The sequence below is a fragment of the Sinocyclocheilus grahami genome, unplaced genomic scaffold (genome assembly GCF_001515645.1).
Source record: "Sinocyclocheilus grahami isolate Dianchi unplaced genomic scaffold, SAMN03320097.WGS_v1.1 scaffold467.1, whole genome shotgun sequence".
Lineage (NCBI taxonomy): Eukaryota > Metazoa > Chordata > Actinopteri > Cypriniformes > Cyprinidae > Sinocyclocheilus > Sinocyclocheilus grahami.
This window is the reverse complement of record NW_015505646.1, coordinates 310,409-328,686: the sequence shown is the minus strand read 5'-3', so window position 1 is coordinate 328,686 and position 18,278 is coordinate 310,409. Positions and strand designations below refer to the sequence as shown.

At 39.2% G+C, this 18,278-nt stretch overlaps 1 protein-coding gene across 1 annotated transcript in view; it reads right to left on the bottom strand.

The window, feature by feature from the left end:
• Positions 1–550: 550 nt before the first annotated feature.
• clcn2a (chloride channel, voltage-sensitive 2a) overlaps positions 551–18,278 on the bottom strand; it is a 46,668-nt gene continuing 28,940 nt past the window's right edge. The window contains exons 5-24 of the mRNA XM_016235407.1: positions 17,864–17,870; positions 17,685–17,708; positions 17,199–17,277; positions 16,940–17,065; positions 16,772–16,856; positions 16,306–16,407; positions 15,991–16,075; positions 15,647–15,805; positions 14,264–14,333; positions 13,767–13,877; positions 13,232–13,442; positions 12,993–13,126; positions 11,459–11,637; positions 9,429–9,537; positions 9,261–9,307; positions 7,587–7,652; positions 6,876–6,914; positions 5,789–5,893; positions 4,084–4,170; positions 551–4,007 (exon numbers count right to left, since the gene is read on the bottom strand). Coding sequence (XP_016090893.1) covers positions 3,552–4,007; positions 4,084–4,170; positions 5,789–5,893; positions 6,876–6,914; positions 7,587–7,652; positions 9,261–9,307; positions 9,429–9,537; positions 11,459–11,637; positions 12,993–13,126; positions 13,232–13,442; positions 13,767–13,877; positions 14,264–14,333; positions 15,647–15,805; positions 15,991–16,075; positions 16,306–16,407; positions 16,772–16,856; positions 16,940–17,065; positions 17,199–17,277; positions 17,685–17,708; positions 17,864–17,870 — 2,281 coding nt within the window. The 3' untranslated portion in view covers positions 551–3,551. The remainder of the gene's footprint in view (positions 4,008–4,083; positions 4,171–5,788; positions 5,894–6,875; positions 6,915–7,586; positions 7,653–9,260; positions 9,308–9,428; positions 9,538–11,458; positions 11,638–12,992; positions 13,127–13,231; positions 13,443–13,766; positions 13,878–14,263; positions 14,334–15,646; positions 15,806–15,990; positions 16,076–16,305; positions 16,408–16,771; positions 16,857–16,939; positions 17,066–17,198; positions 17,278–17,684; positions 17,709–17,863; positions 17,871–18,278) is intronic.

Here is an 18,278-nt window from a genome sequence, read left to right as displayed (position 1 = left end):
GCCGGTGAGTCTCGTGAAAACCAACGTTTGTTTACAGGAGCAAAGGAAGCAAAGTTTCCTTACTTTAGCAAAGGAAAACCAGTCTCCTCTTGGCTTATATCAAAATCCTCCGACATTCTTCTTTACAAATCCTCGTTTTGTACTTTTAATAAGTGACCGGTGTTTTGATCTCTCCCCTGCGCTTCCGCGTTCGTCACTTCTGAGCGGCGCATGCGCAGCGCTGAACTCATACGTCATCCTCACGGAACTGCTTCCTTTTACAACAGTGAGCGCAAGCTAGATTAAAGTGATCATTAAGTTTTGAATATAGATATTTTTTTTTACAAAATCGCATCGATTCGCTACAGGAGGCTTTTGTTCACCCCCGGAGCCTTGTGAGACACTTTTTTTTATGGATGGGCGCTTTTTATTTCACTTCTTTTGGACTGAAGCACTGCAACACCCGCTGACTGCAATGATAGAGCTTGGAATAGCCAGGACAATTTTTAATATAACTCTGACTGGATTCGTCTGAAAGAAGAAAGTCATATACACCTAGGATGCCTCGGGGGTGAGTAAAACACAGCCTAATTTTCATTTTTGGGTGAACTAACCCTTTTAAGTTATTCCTGTCCCACATCAGGATTTGCTTTCATAACAAACGTTAATAAAACAGCTGATTAGTGCAGCCGGATGAATTTCGCTCTAGTGGCTCGCAGAACTCATAACAGGCGTTTCTGAGAAAATGAGAAAAGGCTGTGTCAGGAAGTCAGTCTCACGGTTATGGTTTTGGTCCACTTGCCTTGATTCGTTTAAATCAAACCCGTAGCCTCCCAATTCTGCAGTGCACAAGAAAAAGAAACGTAACTCATTCTCCGTTTAGCTCTGCTTAGGCTGTGTCTGGGGTAGTTGTGCTGTTCTTGACCATACTGCATAGCGTCGGTCAGCCACAGTTTTGATGCAAACTGAACATTACATCATCCTCAGGCTGAAACTTGTGAAAACTCCACCGCCGAGGTCCAGTAAACACGTTGTAAGTTGTGAAAACGAAATCTGAAGGCATTTAAAAATATTAACTGCAAACAGACTTGTCCGTTTGTTCCAGTACATGTCCTATTCATGATGTGCATTATTGCAAACAGTTTCAAAATAATATGCACTGTAGCAATAGGGCCAGTGTTCAGTTAAATAACCCTATTTGGCAAGCAGTAATTCTCATACGAAGTTATTGCACAGTTGACAGCTCAAAATCAAATGTTAAAAGCTTTGCGCATATGTAAAACAATTCAGATTGCGGGTACCCATCATTGTAATTAATTACATTTTAATACTTTGATGATTGCTGGATGAGATCTGCACAGTGACCACAAACTCCCTGCAATGGTATTTATACAAAGGCTGGTTCTTGCGGTTCTACCACAGTCGAAAACTTCACTCAATCTAAACTGTCATCGTAGTCTGTGACTTGTTGTGAGCATGTGCGAAAAATATTGCGCTCTGGATTTCTGAACAAATCTGGCCTTGAATTAAAAAGCAAAAGGTCGTGCAAGTAAACCCGATGAGGTAACATGAAACAGGCCTATGCAGTCTTTTTAAATGGCTGTATTTAAGCTGGCTGGAAAGCAATATGATGCATATTGTTTATGCGAGTGTGTGAGCATGCAAATGATTGCATCGGGGTTCAAGCATATAATTAAGAATTTATGAGGCTCCGTTTCTGCACGTGGCGTCTCAGAGTATTTTGAGCTTCTAAGGAAGATGCTTTAATATATTTTAAATGGCCAGGCAGCTATGCTACCCACTGGTCCTGATACAGATCTGCGCATGCTTAACGTGCCTACATAATGTGGGATATCATTACTCGTAATTACAGGCAACAGCATCCAAATGGTGTGCTCAACGATGATTTGTTAAAGCGTTTTTCACATTTACCCCCCCCCCCGCTTGTGTATTGCTGTGTTTTGTTTGAATGATAATTACAATGTGCTTCAAAACTACCCTGGTTGGAAACTCCTCTTTATGAGTCACTGTTGGTTTTGGAGAGGAGAGTGGGGTAAGATGCGCCACCCCTGTAATCTAGCAAACTGGATGATTTTTGTCGAATGACCATGTTTTCAAAGAAAAAAAAGGCCATTGTATTCAGCTGCCTGTGATTCATATAAGCAATTTTTTTTGTGTGTTAAAAAAATGCATGTCAAAGTAAATTTTCTGCATGGCTGGTAAAATGAGTTTGACGTCAAAAATGTATCCATGCCAAAGATGCTAAGTATCATCAAATCAAATCACATCATGAATAAATAAATACATTTAGCAATGAATATTTTGTTTTCCCCAAAATATTAGCTTTTGGGTAAAGTGTGTCAGGTGCTTCAGGGTAAAATGTGACAGTGGCACATAGTGAGGATGAGTTTTGCCTCCAAATACAGGAAAAAAACAAATACTCATATCATATCATAAAATGCAAATGCACTGGATTTTTCTAGTTGCCTTATGAAAATGTGAATATTGTGCATCAAAATAAGACTTTGAAATAAGATTCATGTTCATTAAGTGTTCATATTTTACCTGAAATAAATAGTTAAAATATTCCCTAATGGCTCAACATTCATACATATTTCCCCTAATGTGGGGTAAGTCGTGTCACTCTACCATTTTTCTTAAAAAGTCATATTTCTGTGTCCCTATGTATTCTGAAATATAATCAGGCATATTAATTTCCCTGATTGCTTATTTCTTCTTGCCTAGTTGACGACCTAAGTAAAAAGCGGCACAGTTTACCCCACTCTCCCATTCATTCTCCTGCCTTTCCACGACTCATGTTCATGTATCCTTCCTGTTTTTCCGCTCATTTTGCATCATGTTCTTGTTCTCTCCATGTCTTCTGTGTCCTCTTTTGCCCACCCATTCCCCTTCTTTCCCCCCACTCTTTCTCTCCATGTTTCCTTGCAGTGTGGGCTATTAAGGGCTATATTTAGAGCAAAATTGTAGTTTGGCTCTCAGAGACCATTTTATTTGGATTTAAAGTGTCGGCACCAGATGGGTGCGTTGGCTAGGAGTCACTCTTGCACACACACACGGCTTTTCTTACGCACACTCTGTCTCTTGCGCGAGGACGAAGAAACACACACGCGCACGCCATGAAGCCCCAAATCAACGAACAAACACGTTTATGATGAAAACCCGCCGTGACATCATCGAAAATAAACTTCTTAAAATGAATTTCATCAACATAAATCAACACAGAAATGTGCTATGAAGCCACAAATCAACAGACACCCACATTTATGACAAATACACAAGTACAAACAGACGATCGCTCATGAGCCATCGTCAAACACATCCCAAGCCACGTGGCACTCATACTGCAGTGCGTATCTATGACATCCCACACATACAAACACACACGGCGTGTTTCGTGTAAAGGCAGGATCAGCGATTAGGGATGATTTGATTAGTGCGGAGCAGAGAGTGTGCTTCACTGCTTAAAGACTTCCTCCAGTTTCTCCTCAACCTGACTTCACAATCCCGCTTATGGTGTAAATGGAGTGTGTGTTACCGACCGCAAGCAGCTGTCATTCCTGCTGGCCCCCTGGTGGCGAGGGGATTCCCTCGCTCACCGCTTCCTTGATCGGAGCTGGGCAATGCTCGCCGACGGCCTCTGAGCCTCCGTCCTCCAGAGGGTGGGTACAGTCACAGGGGAGCTGCGTTAGGTGCTCCTCTTGGGGCGTGGCCTCGGCGTAGGGCAGCTCTGACTGGTCGTCTGTGTGTAATGGGCTGTTCTGACTGGACAGCTCTGTGCACTCGGTCTCGTTCACCAAGCTGCCCTCGGACGGCTGCTCCGTTTGGTCATCCAGGTCGGGGAGGTTAGGTTCCCGTGGCAACAACAGGCTCCTGTTACGACTCCAGAGCTTGTGGAGCTCAGTGACCTCTGAGACGCTGCTGTTGTTGCCGCTGTCACGGAAGCTGGCCAGCGGGGGACGGACTTTCACTCCGGTCACAGTTACAGAGCCCTCGATAGCCTTACGCAACTATAAACAGACATTTTTTTTTTAAATGTGTTTTTCTGCTATAAAGAAGAGCTAGTAAAAGAATACAATCACACACCTCCTTTAGAGAGACCACTCCTACTAGACGTCCGGTGCTGGTGACATAGGCATGATCCAGACCAAGTAGTGAGAAAATGGTGTGTGTCTGAACAAAAGGAACAGTGATAAGGACTGACATTCATGTTTCAATAAAGGTGATAATAAAACTGGCCTGTCACATTTTAGTTTGGGGACCATTGCTCACGATAAACTACAACATTTGCCTTAATAAACTTATAATTTGCTTCTTAGTAATAGTTAGTAAGGTAGTTGTTAAGTTTAGGTATGGGGTAGGGTAAGGAATCTAAAATATGGTCATGCAGAATAAGGCATTAATATGGGCTTTACAAGTACTATTAAACAGCCAATATGCTGGTAATATGCATGCTAATCAGCAACTAGTTAATAGTGAGAATTGGTCCCTAACCTGTGTTACCTTTTCCATATGACTTTATATAGCTTACAATACAGTCTGTTCCTAACAAAAACCTGCCATGTGGCTTCAGAAAATATCGTACAAATGATTTGCACTACTTTTATGATTTTTTTTTTTGTCATTTTATATGGCCGAAAAATATATTGCTGTAGGGATGACATATATTTGTAGGCCTAAACCCAGAAACAAGCATTTTTGCACTTCCGTTTCCTTTACTTCATTTTCCCCAAGACAAGTCAATGTTATACATCAGTAATACTTAATGGGACTACAGAGATTGTCTACTCACTAGTCTGTTTTTACAGCCTCATTGTGTTAAATAACAAAAACCTGCCATGTGGCTTCAGAAAATATCGTACAAATGATTTGCACTACTTTTATGATTTTTTTTTTTGTCATTTTATATGGCCGAAAAATATATTGCTGTAGGGATGACATATTTTTGTAGGCCTAAACCCAGAAACAAGCATTTTTGCACTTCCGTTTCCTTTACTTCATTTTCCCCAAGACAAGTCAATGTTATACATCAGTAATACTTAATGGGACTACAGAGATTGTCTACTCACTAGTCTGTTTTTACAGCCTCATTGTGTTAAATAATCACATTCTTGCAACCCATTCTAACTTAAACTTTAAGGGATTAAAAAAAAAAAAAAAAAAATACTGAAAGAGTTGTCAGAAGCTTAATGGTAGTGACATTGAAGTCATGTGACTGTGGCGTAGTTTGTTTACAGCCTACATTTAGCTTTTCATTTCTGGGGATTGCATTTAGGCTTCAAAATTAAAAAAACGTGTGTTCATTTGTGAAGATTAACTTGAATACATCAGTAATACTTAATGGGACTACAGAGATTGTCTACTCACTAGTCTGTTTTTACAGCCTCATTGTGTTAATCACATTCTTGCAACCCATTCTAACTTAAACTTTAAGGGATTAAAAAAAAAAAAAAATTCTGAAAGAGTTGTCAGAAGCTTAATGGTAGTGACATTGAAGTCATGTGACTGTGGCATAGTTTGTTTACAGCCTACATTTAGCTTTTCATTTCTGGGGATTACATTTAGGCTTCAAAATTCATAAAACTTGTGTTCATTTGTGAAGATTAACTTGAACAAAATGTGTAAGAATCGTAAAGGTTTGTTGGTCACAGAGCTTATTTTCTGCAATAACCCAAAAGCCAATGGAAAAATCCTATTGGGTTTTTGTCAAGGGAACGAGGGTGAAGTAAACATACAAAAATACGTCATCACTGCAGCGCTCTGTGCTTGGCAGATACAGCAAATCTTTTACCTTATGCAAAGATGTCCGTTCCACCAGTTGAAAGGGTGCAGGGTCTATTTTACAGTTGTTGAAATTAACAGCCTCATCCAACTGTTGCTCCTCCCACTCTGCTATCTGAAAAATACAAATTTTAAAAAAAGGTAAAACTATTAAAAGTTCCAAAAAGACATTTAATGTAAACTGACAGGGACAATTATTAGGTTTTATACTATTTATGCAAGATCATAAGATAATCCTGTCCATAAGGATTCCATTAAATATTAAAGAGATAATTCAAGCAAAAATGCTAAGTCATCATTTGCTCACCCCAATGTCATTTCAAACCTGTATGACTTTCTTCCTTTAGTCTAACCCAAAAGAAGATATTTATTGCAGAATACTATGCTCTTTTTCATACAGTGACAGTGAGTATTGACTACGCCTGTCAAGTGTGATTTTCAAGGTCAAATTTTTAGTGAATAATGTCTTAAATTTCAGTCTGTTCCTCATAAAAGCTATCATTTATATGGAGGAGAACAGTGTGAGGCTGTGAGCATTCTTCATGACTTCTCCTTTTGGGTTCATCAGAAAAAAGTCAGCCAGACAGGTTTTGGAATGTAAAGGAATGAAAGGAGTAAATCATGATAGGATTTAGATTTTTGAATGAACCACCCCTTTAAGAAGCTACAGAACTAGCTCTGTTACCGAGTGTCCTAAACAGGTGCCTAAACTTAGGTTAAGTGACAAGTGAAAAAGATAAGCAACAAAACATTTTGGTGGTCTAGCAAAGAACATCTTGAGCTTCAGTGGAAGCAAGAACTTCGGACCTTATGTACAAAGAGTCATATGATCAATGTCACATATTTACTTATCTGATTAGACACCTAGAAATGGAACAGGATCTTTTGAAGGTTTCAGAATTCTTAAATTGTTATTTTCCGAATTCTGAATCCCAGAATCAGACTTTCAAACTCCTCTTTATATTCTAGAACACACTTTATTTACAATGATATGGAAAATACCTCAGAATGTGTGACTCACTACAAGAATCACGATACAATTATATATCGTGTTATATACTGTACATAATTAAGGGTAAGTATAGTATTTAATATACCTCTGCTGTTGACATGTCATCTTCAACATCAGGTGTATCCTAAAAAACATCAAGCCACACAATTAGACACAGAAATGCGCAAATGTCCCTTTCATACGTTCTTGTCCTCACAAACGGTCATGCAATTCACTCAAGTTCACAAGACAAGCTACACATACTAATGCAATCTACCGAAGCGGCTCAAGCTTTACTAAGCATTAGCAAGCTTAAGCAATACATTAAACGCAGCCCAGGGGAGGGTGAGGTAGATTGGATGCCATTACCAAGGCAATAAAGAACTAAGACAGGGAATAGTTTTTCAAAAGGTTTTTAATTTGATTGGAGAGTTTAAGGCTCCAGTTCAAAATTGGACTTGAATCAACTTTGCAAAGCTTTGTTCAAAACAAACGGGTCCAACTGCAACATCCCCTGACGTCTGCCTGTAGGTTTACAAACATTTGGGGCCTGTTCGGAATCTTGACAACTGCACAACCCCACCATGCGTCACACAAACGCACTCATCCCATGAGAGATAAATATACACTTCATAACATGGCATGATTCATCTCATGAGTCAGCGTGTTCCCTGTTCCCTAGAGGGGAAGTATCAATACAGCACACAGGCAGAACGCAATAAGGCCTCTTGAGTAAAGGTCCTATTGGCTGTGCCACTGCCACCCCCAATGCGTGTTTGTGGGCGAGCGGAACAAGTCCCTGCGGCTGTGTTCTTACCGCCATGGGTATCTTCACACGCTTGGGCCTCCTGCTCCTCTTAGGAGCCTTGGGGCCAGCATTGCTCTTTCAGACAGAACAGATAGAAAAGGGAGGAGCATAAAGCGTTAATGTAACTCTAACGCAATGCTCCCTCAACAGCTGCACCTTCAGCATTGACTATTATCAAGGGACACTGTTAGAGTCATCGGTCCTCCGAAGAGAAAGGCAGAAAGCGGTGTGTAACAAATAAATACAGCAGCCGAAATCCTATGTTAATGACAGAACGCTCACTTTGCGCTGGTCAACAGATTTCGCTTTATAATACTAATAATAATACTTGTACATGAGGTGAAACTCCAAAGACACAGACTAAGGCTTTGTTCACACGGCACTTAAATCCTATTTGTTTTTCAAGTCTGGGGCTGGGTTCATAAAACATTCTATAAGTACTAAAAACTGCTGTTTTCTCTAAGAATATTTTCTATTCCCAAAAACATTTCCTAAGAATCTGTTTTAGATTATTTTAAAGACAAAACGTAAGAAGAATCTGAATTCCGGAAAAGAATATTTAGAAACAATTAACCTTTTAAAGTTAAGTAGAATTTTAAAAATCTTTTTAAAATGTATGACACATTATGAAAAACATGACTCTGAGTGCTAAGTCTTCGGCAAGAACTGCCATTTAATCATATAACACATGAAAAAATAAGATATTTGAGAACCTCTTTAGAATTGAAAAAAAAAATGCATTCAGGAATATTCTTACAAACTTCTCAGAATTTAGCTTTTTTATTTCTTAAGTTCTTTCTTAAGAAGATTGTTGTAAATCCACCCCCTGATCTGTATTTAAGTCTGTTCAGATCAGATCTGTTCAGCATTCAATAGTAAACTACACATGTGAGTGAATTCAGATATTCTGCAGCATAAAAGCTGAATAAAAATACATGAAATATGATTTGACCGATCAGGCTGGAAACAAACATTTTTTCTTTTTTTCTTTTTCTTTGAATCACCCTAGACCACAAAACCAGTCATAAGGGTCCATTTTTGAGATGTATACATCATCTGAAAGTTGAATAAATAAGCTTTCCATTGATGTATGGTTTGTTATGATAAGACAATATTTGGCCGAGATACAACTATTTGAAAATCTGGAATCTGAGGGTGCAAAAAAATCAAAATATTGAGAAAATCGCCTTTAAAATTGTCCAAATGAAGTTCTTAGCAATGCATATTACTAAACAAAAATGTATATAATAATATATTTACAGTAGGAAACCTACAAAATATTTTCATGGAACATGATCTTTACTTAATGTCCTAATGATTTTTGGCATAAAATAAAAATCAATAATTTTGACCCATACAATGTATTTTTGGCTATTGCTACAAATATACCCCAGAGACTTAAGACTGGTTTTGTGGTTTCATTTGTCAACAATGTTTAAACAGGAGACAACTAAACAGAAGTGAGCTGAATACACCAAAAGATACTGCCTGTCTGAACAAAGCCTAAGACAAGCACTGAAACATTAAAAAGTTACAAACAAGATGTTTAGGCTAATTGTGAGACTGGTCTGGCAGATGGTTCCTCTTGTGTCTCTCGTCCCATATTCAGTCTCTGGGCACCTGTAAAATCTACAGCTACATAAGTGCCACGTATCACCCACAATCCCTAGAGAGCCATCGTACCTCTACTAGCTCCTTCACAGGTTCCCCAGAGGATAGGTTAGGAGAGCCTGCAGAAGAGGATTGATTAGATTAGCACAAGATGGGTGCATACCAGGGGGTCGCAGACAGTTCGCAACACAACATACATGAGTAGGAGTTCACATGTGTGAGTAAGTGTTATATACACACTGTTTAATGACTCTGTGTTGCTGATTGCAGACACTGTCTTCAGAGCAGACTTGAGGGGGATCTGGGAGTTAGTCAGTGTGGGGCTGTAGGAGGACTCTTCAGTGGAGATCTGGAGAAAAACAGTCTGTTAGATCCACTTATAAGTAAGTTTGATTACTAACACAGGCTTCATGTACTCCCATCTGTATTACTGAACTAAGAGATGACAGCGTGCCGGGACGGAATTCTTTGGGATGAAACAGAAAACATGAAAGAAAAACACCTGCAAACTGCGACACGGCGATCTGACAATCCTTTATACTTCTTGAGGAATACAGACAAATGGGAAACACAGACTCCAAAAATAATGTCAGACTAACATTGAACATAATTAAAGAAATATAGTATAGGGACCAATTCTCACTATTTACTAGTTGCTTATTAGCATGCATATTAATAGCACATTGGCTGTTTATTAGTACTTATAAAGCACATATTTATGTCTTATTCGGCATGACCATATTCTACATCCTTAATCTCACCCAATCCCTAAAATGAACAACTACCATACTAACTATCAATAAGCAGTAATAATTAGAAGTTTATTGAGGCAAAAGTCGTAGTTAATAGTTAGTTAATAGTGAGAACTGGACCTTAAAATAAAGTGTGACCAAAATTATTTATTACTTTCTCTGTGTTGTTCCAAGCCCATTTGCCGTTTTCAGCCGAACACGGAAGAAGAAATGTTTATGCAGTTCGTCTTGTACTACGAAAGCTCATAATGACCAATGAACACTATAAAAGAACCATAAAAGGAGTCCATGTGCCTCATTTGCTATATTTCAAGTCTTCTGAAGCCATACTACACAGACTGAAATTTAGGTCCTTAATTATGGAAAATGTGCCTCTTCGCGGCAGCTCTCAAATCTCATGCTTCATCTTGCATGTTCAGTTGCTTTCAGAGGTGCAGGATATATCAGTGCCACACTGGTTTGATATTTTTGGATTTACTGCATTGTTGGATATTTAATTGTTCATACTCACTTTGCTTATTTTAACATTTAAATGACCTATGCCGACAATTAACACTCACTTAATCTTTAAAAATACAAATAATTTAATAACACTTTTTCGAGTAATTTTTAGCAAATATCTAAATGAATATCCATTTTTCATGTACTATTATACTGTATTATTTTTAGAATGCTGTGATGCCTAAATTCACTTGTAGCATTTAATGTTAAAAAATATGATTGAATTGAGCTTTTAGTGTTTCATTTTAACTTGATTTAGACAAATATGGCACAATGTAGCAACTACAGATAAGAATTTATCAGCTACCGTCCATAACATGAAAATAATTATCGGCTTATCATTAGTGGCCATAATGCTAATATTAATGCATCCCTGATGGCTTTTCGGCATCTAAAACCTTGTGCAATCTGAAAGTACATGTGAGATTTCAGTTTCACAGACAAATAGCATTCAGGCTTAGAACAACATGCGAGAACAATTTTAATTTTTGGTGGAACTATTCCTTTAACCTACCGTAGATTTTCAAAAGTCTACACTACTGTTCAAAAGTCTGGGGTCAGTGCATCCTTGCTGAATAAAAATATTAAATAATTAAATAAACGTTTAACACTTTGGGGTAACATTTTAGTATAGGGCACAATTCTCACTATTAACTAGTTACTTATTAGCATGTCTATTATTAACATATTGGCTGTTTATTAGTATACTAATATATGTTAATAATAGACATATATTTACTTATAAAGGACATATTCTGCATGACTATATTCTGCATCCTTTAATCTTACCCAATAACTTAACAACTACCTTACTAACTAGTAATTAGGAGTTTATTGAGGCAGAAGTCATAGTTGATAGTTAGTTAAGAGTGAGAACTGGACCTCAAAATAAAGTGTGACCAAAAAAAGTATTGACCCCAAACTTTTGAATGGTAGTTCATGTCCATATAAAATTATATGGGGAAAAAATGCCTTTCATCCCTGAATTGTAATTAACACTAGCGTCTTCTCTCATACCAGGAAACGTACGCCATGACCAGTCCTGGAGGGAGAGTCTTGGGGGAAGGTGGGCACATGGGTGCCATTGTCCTGAGCACGTTCTCTCAAGTACTCCAGCCTGCGAGCTCGGCTGAGCTGCTGCGAGAGCAGGGACTGAAGCTGGGAGCGCTCTGTAGAGCCCAGCAGGATCATGGACTCTGGAGCCAGGTGGGGACACAGGCAAGGGAGACAGCAGAGAGACCAGAAAGAGAAAGAAAGAGAGAGAAAGAGAGAAGTGAGAGAGACACAGCGGGATAGCTGGAGGAATGGGGGATAGCAAAGGGAAATTGTGGGAGGGCGGGAAAGGAGATGGAGAAGGTAAGGAATGTGTCTGTCACAGGATATGAGGTGGAATTGTGGGATTACATTTCCAACTGTGAGCTTTCATTTGGGAACATCAAGAAAACGTCTGGAAAAGAAACTGTACTAAAATCAGCAAAACATCAAAAAGTATTTACAGCCTCATTTTTACACACTTGTATTTTTCTTTTTAGCACACTCTTTATTTCAAGCATCATACAAACACCTAAACTAAACTGTTTCTTCATATTCATTAGGGGAAGTCGTGGCCTAATGCCTAATGGTTAGAGAGTCGGACTTGTAACCCAAGGGTTGCGGGTTCGAGTCTCATACCAGTAGGGATTGTAGGTGGGGGGAGTGAATGTACAGCACTCTCTCCCACCTTCAATACCACGACTGAGGTGCCCTTGAGCAAGGCACTGAACCCCCAACTGCTCCCCGGGCGCCGCAGCAAAAAATGGCTACCCACTGCTGTGCTGCTGTGTGTTCACGGTGTGTGAGTGTGTTCACTGCTGTGTGTGTGCACTTTGGATGGGATAAATGCAGAGCACCAATTCCGAGTATGGGTCACCATACTTGGCCACATGTCACTTCACTTCAGAAGCTCATTTACTTCCCAGTAGAGGTCTAATAAATGTGCCATTGTACTTATTTTTTTATGTAAGTACATAGTAGTTAAGGCCACCTAATATAAAGTGTGACCATATTTTGTAACATTATAAATGTCTTTACTGTCACATTTGTTCAGTTTAATGTAGCCTTTCTGGAAAGTAATGAAAATAATTTTAATATACAGTATAGTTTTAGGTCAGCAAGTTTGCTTCTTTTTTATTTTTTAGAAATTGTATGAATGTGTGTATACAGTATATAGTAGACAACCACACACACACACACACACACACACACACACACACACTACTTTGCTCTCTAGATATTGGCATCAGTCATTGAGAAACTCATTTTGAACACTGCGCATTTCTTGCCGAAAATGGTTTAGCAATCAAAAGCTGATATTACAGAGTTATTTCAGCCGAATCACTCTTCTATATTGAGCAAAATGTGAAAAAAAGACAGTTTGGGAAGAAAACTGTCTAAAATTGGTCTTATAATTCCTAATGTAAGATAGTGATAGTGGTATGAAGGACATATGCAGAACAACTGATTTTTTTTTGTGCAAAATATACCTTTATTACAGATATTTTATGGGACTCACCTTTGGACTCCACCAAGGCCAGGGTTTTAAGCTGGCCTGTTATGAGAGCTTCCTGCAGGTCCCGGTAAGAGGAGGAGAGAGTGATATATCGCACGTCTCTCACCATTATGTCCTCCACACGGATATTATATTTCCTACAGGTAAAAAAGAAAAAAAAAAAGAGATGGAAGTGAGCAATGAAAAAGCCAGGGGAATGATATGAGAGTGATAATTTGGGAAAGTTACATAACAGCCCTCACTCCTGTCCCCAGCCCAGCTCTGGCAGGTAGGGAAGTTTCTGGATCCGGATGATGGAATCATAGAGGGAAGGCTGCAGATTCTGAGCCACGGCATTGGCCAATATCACAGCGATCATCACGGGCAGGATGTGCGAGATTTGACCGGTCAGCTCGAACACAATGACGGCGGTGGACACGGTGTGAGTGACTGCGCCAGAAAGAGCCGCCGCCCCTGTGGGAATCACCATTTCATCTCGTATCAAATTACAGTAGCAGTCACCCACCGCAAGCCATCTGATTTACTATTGTGCTCCTGACAAGCTTTTTGCGCCGCTGCACAATGCAGCGCTACCGCTGAAGCCATTTCCACAGGCAAGATCTAATTTGGCTGTTGGTCTGTGTGGGTTAATGAAAAATGTATGACTCTTGCATACAACACCCTGCAGGTTCAATTACCTGTGTGAATAAGATATAGCCACGACGGGCTGAAACTGATGGCTTTTGAAAGAAAACAAATGGACATCCGCGAGAAGGCATGCACAATCGACGGTCTCACCTACAACTGCGTATGCGCCGGGAACTATGGGATATACAGTGTTGTCAGCGTGTATTCCTTCGGGGAAGACGGCGGCCATACTCTCGCCGACCAGTCGACCGAACGCAGCCCCTGTACGACACACAGAATTCACAACGTAGATTCAATGACATTTTGGGGTTGACAAAAACACCAAATTAGTAACACGTGCTTGACGTATACTTACATGAGGTCACAAACATTGACTCCTGAATAAAGCTGCAGTGATTTCACGCGTTTACACACAGGCTTTAGTGAGTCAGACAGTGATGAGGGATGGAAATGGAGAACATGATTGCGGGAAAAGGAAAACAACCATTAAGAACAAACTAAAGTATGATGGCTGGTATGAACACAAGAGCAAAATAATGTTCAAAAGTGCTCGGTCATACAATAGTGAATTGAAATGGAAACCAAAAAAATATATATCCCACAGTGTTGACTTTCAAAAACAACACACGCACACGATAATCACATACCAATGAGGAAAACCGGCATGAAGGCCCCACAAGGCACAGGCATTGTTGTGGCCACAGCTGACATCCAGAACTGAGGAAAACATTTAGAAGCCACAAGGTCACACACTTGAACAAAGACACCGTTTAATAATTAAGCAATATCACACTCGCAATCGCGATGCTGTAGTGAAAATCAGGATGGCTGTGATTTCCTGCAGCCGAATCAAATCTGCTCTGGTTTTTACTATATAAGCACAATTCAACACATACAATAGCTCAAACCAGAAGTTAATACTGAGTGACTGATATTCAGAGACAATATGACGTATAATACAAGAGAAGATGTATAATACAATATGTTACATTCACATATTGCCCAGAGTTTTACATTGCTGTTAAAGGAATAGTTCACCCACTGAAAATATACACACCCTCAGGCCATCCAAGATGTAGATGAGTTGGTTTCTTCATCAGAACAGATTTGGATAATTCAAGCATTACATCACCATCAGTGGATCCTTTGCAGTGAATGGGTGCCGTCAAAATGAGAGTCCAAACAGCTGATAAAAACTTCACCACACCATTCCAGTCCATCAATTAACATCTTTTTGAAGTTAAAAGCCTGTGTGTTTATAATAAACAAATCCAGCAACATGTTTTTAACTTCAAACCATTGCTTCCGGCTATGGTTCTCTATCTATGATATTATAATATTATGGATACATAATATTTCTTCAGTGAAAAAGTTGTCTTGTCTAAAAACAGGAGATAAATATGCACAGATCAAGCACCATTCTAAAGAAATAGGTTGGTGGATTTTGATTTGACAACAGAGGATGGCATTTTTGCTGGAGGAAGAAATATTATGAAATGTGGACTTTTTGGTATTTTAGACGGAAACAACGGTTTAAAGTTAAAAACATCTTAATGACGTATTTATTTATTACAAACAAGCAACTTTTCACTTCACAAGACATTAATTGTTGGACTGGATTACTTGTGGGTTATTGTAATGTTTTTATCATATGTCTTCTGTCTTCATCACTGTAGAGCTGGGGTGGCCAACGTTGGTCCTGGAGAGCCACAGTCCTGGACAGTTCAGCTCCAACCCTAATCAAACACACCTGAACCAGCTAATCAAGGTCTAAGGCTTACTAGAAAGCTACAGGCAGGTGAGTTTTTATCTCCAGGAACGACATTGGCCACCCCTGCTGTAGAGTATTCATTGGTGAGCGAATGATGTAATGCTACATTTCTCCAAATATGTTCAGATGAAGAAACAAAACTCACCTACATCTCGGATGGCCTGAGGGTGAGTACATTTTCAGCACATTTTTATTTTTGGGTGAACTGTTCCTTTAACAATCATGGTCTTTATATTTGACATAATATGATGAGACGCACCTTCATGACAATGAAGAGGAGGAGTGTGATGAACACACTGACTTGTGGATGCTTCCAGGCCTGAGGTACTTGACTTGAGTATGCAAACTCCTCAGCAACACCTTGCTTGTACCAGGTCTGGTTGTCAAACAGTGCCACTAGTGACTCATGTTGAGTCAGCTAAATGAGGAGGCAGCGCAGTTTGTTATTTAATGCATAATGACTGATCTGGAACAAATAAATCTATCAGCATGAAGCACACTTGAAAGACTGAAAAAGTCTGGTTGTGTAGAAAGAAGAAAGATACAGAGAAGGAAATCTGAAGAAATTTCGATGAGACACAAAATAAATATGAAACATCAGACCTGGCCTGCCATGAACTGTCCAAACCCTGGAGGAAAGGTGAGTGTAGAGACAAGAAGAGTGACCACTGCCGGATACACTAGTCTTCTATGGGATGCCAAACATGAGAAAGAAAAATGACCTTTTACATAAAAAAAAATAATATTTTACTATATAATATAATATTTATATAAAAATACAAATAAAAGTTTAATTATTATTAAGTAATATTTTTTGTAACATTCTTAACAATTAAATGAAAATTTATGCTGAGCTAGTACCTAAATAAAATACATTGGACAACGAGAAATACTGTTGAGAAGCAGTAAAAAACTCACTTTTTTAGCAAAAACTTGTTGATGGTTTTCTGTTTTCTCATAGACTCCACTATTATCCTGTTCAGATAGACATACAACGCCCCTCCAAAACCACTGGCAATCCTGAGAAAAAAACAAACAAACAAACAAAAAACAACAACAGATAAGAAGAAGCATTCATCTCATAAAACAAGAGGCATAACTACGATCATTGCACATTTCTATTTTACAACTACGAACTAACTAGTTGGATTTAAAGACTAGACGTGTGAACCTGGCCTGTCAACCAGAACACAACTCTACATGTTTGAAAGCAGAAGTACAAGCTTTGCAAATAAACTGTTCTACTGAGCTTAGGCATTTTTAACACATATGTTCTTAGACAAGGATGTTGGTTTGCATGAAATCAGTGTTTTGACTACCGTAATTTAAATTATGCAAATCACATTTCTGTTTAGGAGATAGATGGCAAAGGTGAGACACAAACCCGAGCACAGCAAAAGCTGGAAGCTCTTGTAGGTCAAAGGGAAAGTCCAGACGAAAGCGCGTTTTGAAGAGAGCCGTGATTGTCTCTGCAATATGACGAAGAGAGAATGACAGTCAGAAATCTGAATCATCTGACTGTGTTGGCTATCACAACGGATTTTTTCCTCACCCTCATCCTGATTCCACACTGCAAGCACCCTGAAGATAAAGGCACTGAAGGTTGCAGCGAAGAATCCTCTCCAGTAGTTCCTCACAGCAAAGAACGTAGATGTGACCTCAATACTAAACAGCACTCCTGCCACAACACAGCAGATCATACGACAAACAACTCAGCTCAAAGCTGGACGTATACAGGGGAATGTTACTGTTATAAATGTGATATGGCGTTATCTCCAGTGGCCAGCTATGATCGTAATGTCTGGACTTACCTCCAATAGGGGCCGCAAAGCAACAGCCCACCCCCACTGCACAGGCGGCTGACAGCATCTCTGTGTTTCGCAACTCATTCTGTCATATTAACAAGAAAACCCAATACATGCAAATCCTGTTTCAAATGACATGTCGCGGTGGCATTTTACAGGCAGCCAAAAGTGGAACAGGGTAATTACACTGACGGATACATGGCAATGACATGCGGAGCAAGGTATTGCTATGAACACAATTAAAAAATGGACAAACACTGCTCTTTCATTCACTATGTGCTATCTCTGTGAACAGTTTGCTATGGCCAGGGAGGATGAAGTCCAGTACGACTCTAAATTACAATGGAAAAATGGTAAACTTGAGGAAAAAATAAAGAATCACAAATGGAGATTTAAAAAAATAAAATTAGATTTTTTTTTCTTTTCATTATAACACTTTCAATACATCTGATCACATGGACACACCCAAACATAATAATACCTGCATCTTACCTTGTTTCCCTCAAAGGGCTCTTCCTTCAGCAGTAAATCAAAATAACACACATACATGTGAATATCTGCACTCTGTTCTTTCAAAACCTATCAATACTGTAAGTACTGACACTGTTGTTTACGTTTCAAGTCTGTATCTACAAAAAAGAAATCATTTAATTAAAAATATTCTATCTTACCCTGGCCCTAATTGGAGCTCATTCATATCCCACTATCAAAAGTAAGACCCACAGGTATGAGGTGTCAGACAAATAATTATCAGCACGGCCCGTTACCCCAGACCCCACTGCCTGATTAACTGTGCAAACATGCCATTGACATTTGCCTAATTAAAGCGCATTCAATTACAGTGCCACAGTTCAAATGTGCCGCAATGTTTATGGTCTCCGATTTTCTGTCAGATTCACTCTGCTCTAACAACATGTTATTGATCCATTCCCCAGCGTGCTGTGATTTCTCCCGTTACTCTGTGGGCAGAGTCCAGAAGGTTGATATTGAATCACATAAAGGCCGACAAACGGCTCCATTCACTGTGCTTGCAATTCCCTCGAGAACCGACACCTTATGTACTCTGACTAATCACAGACTAACAAA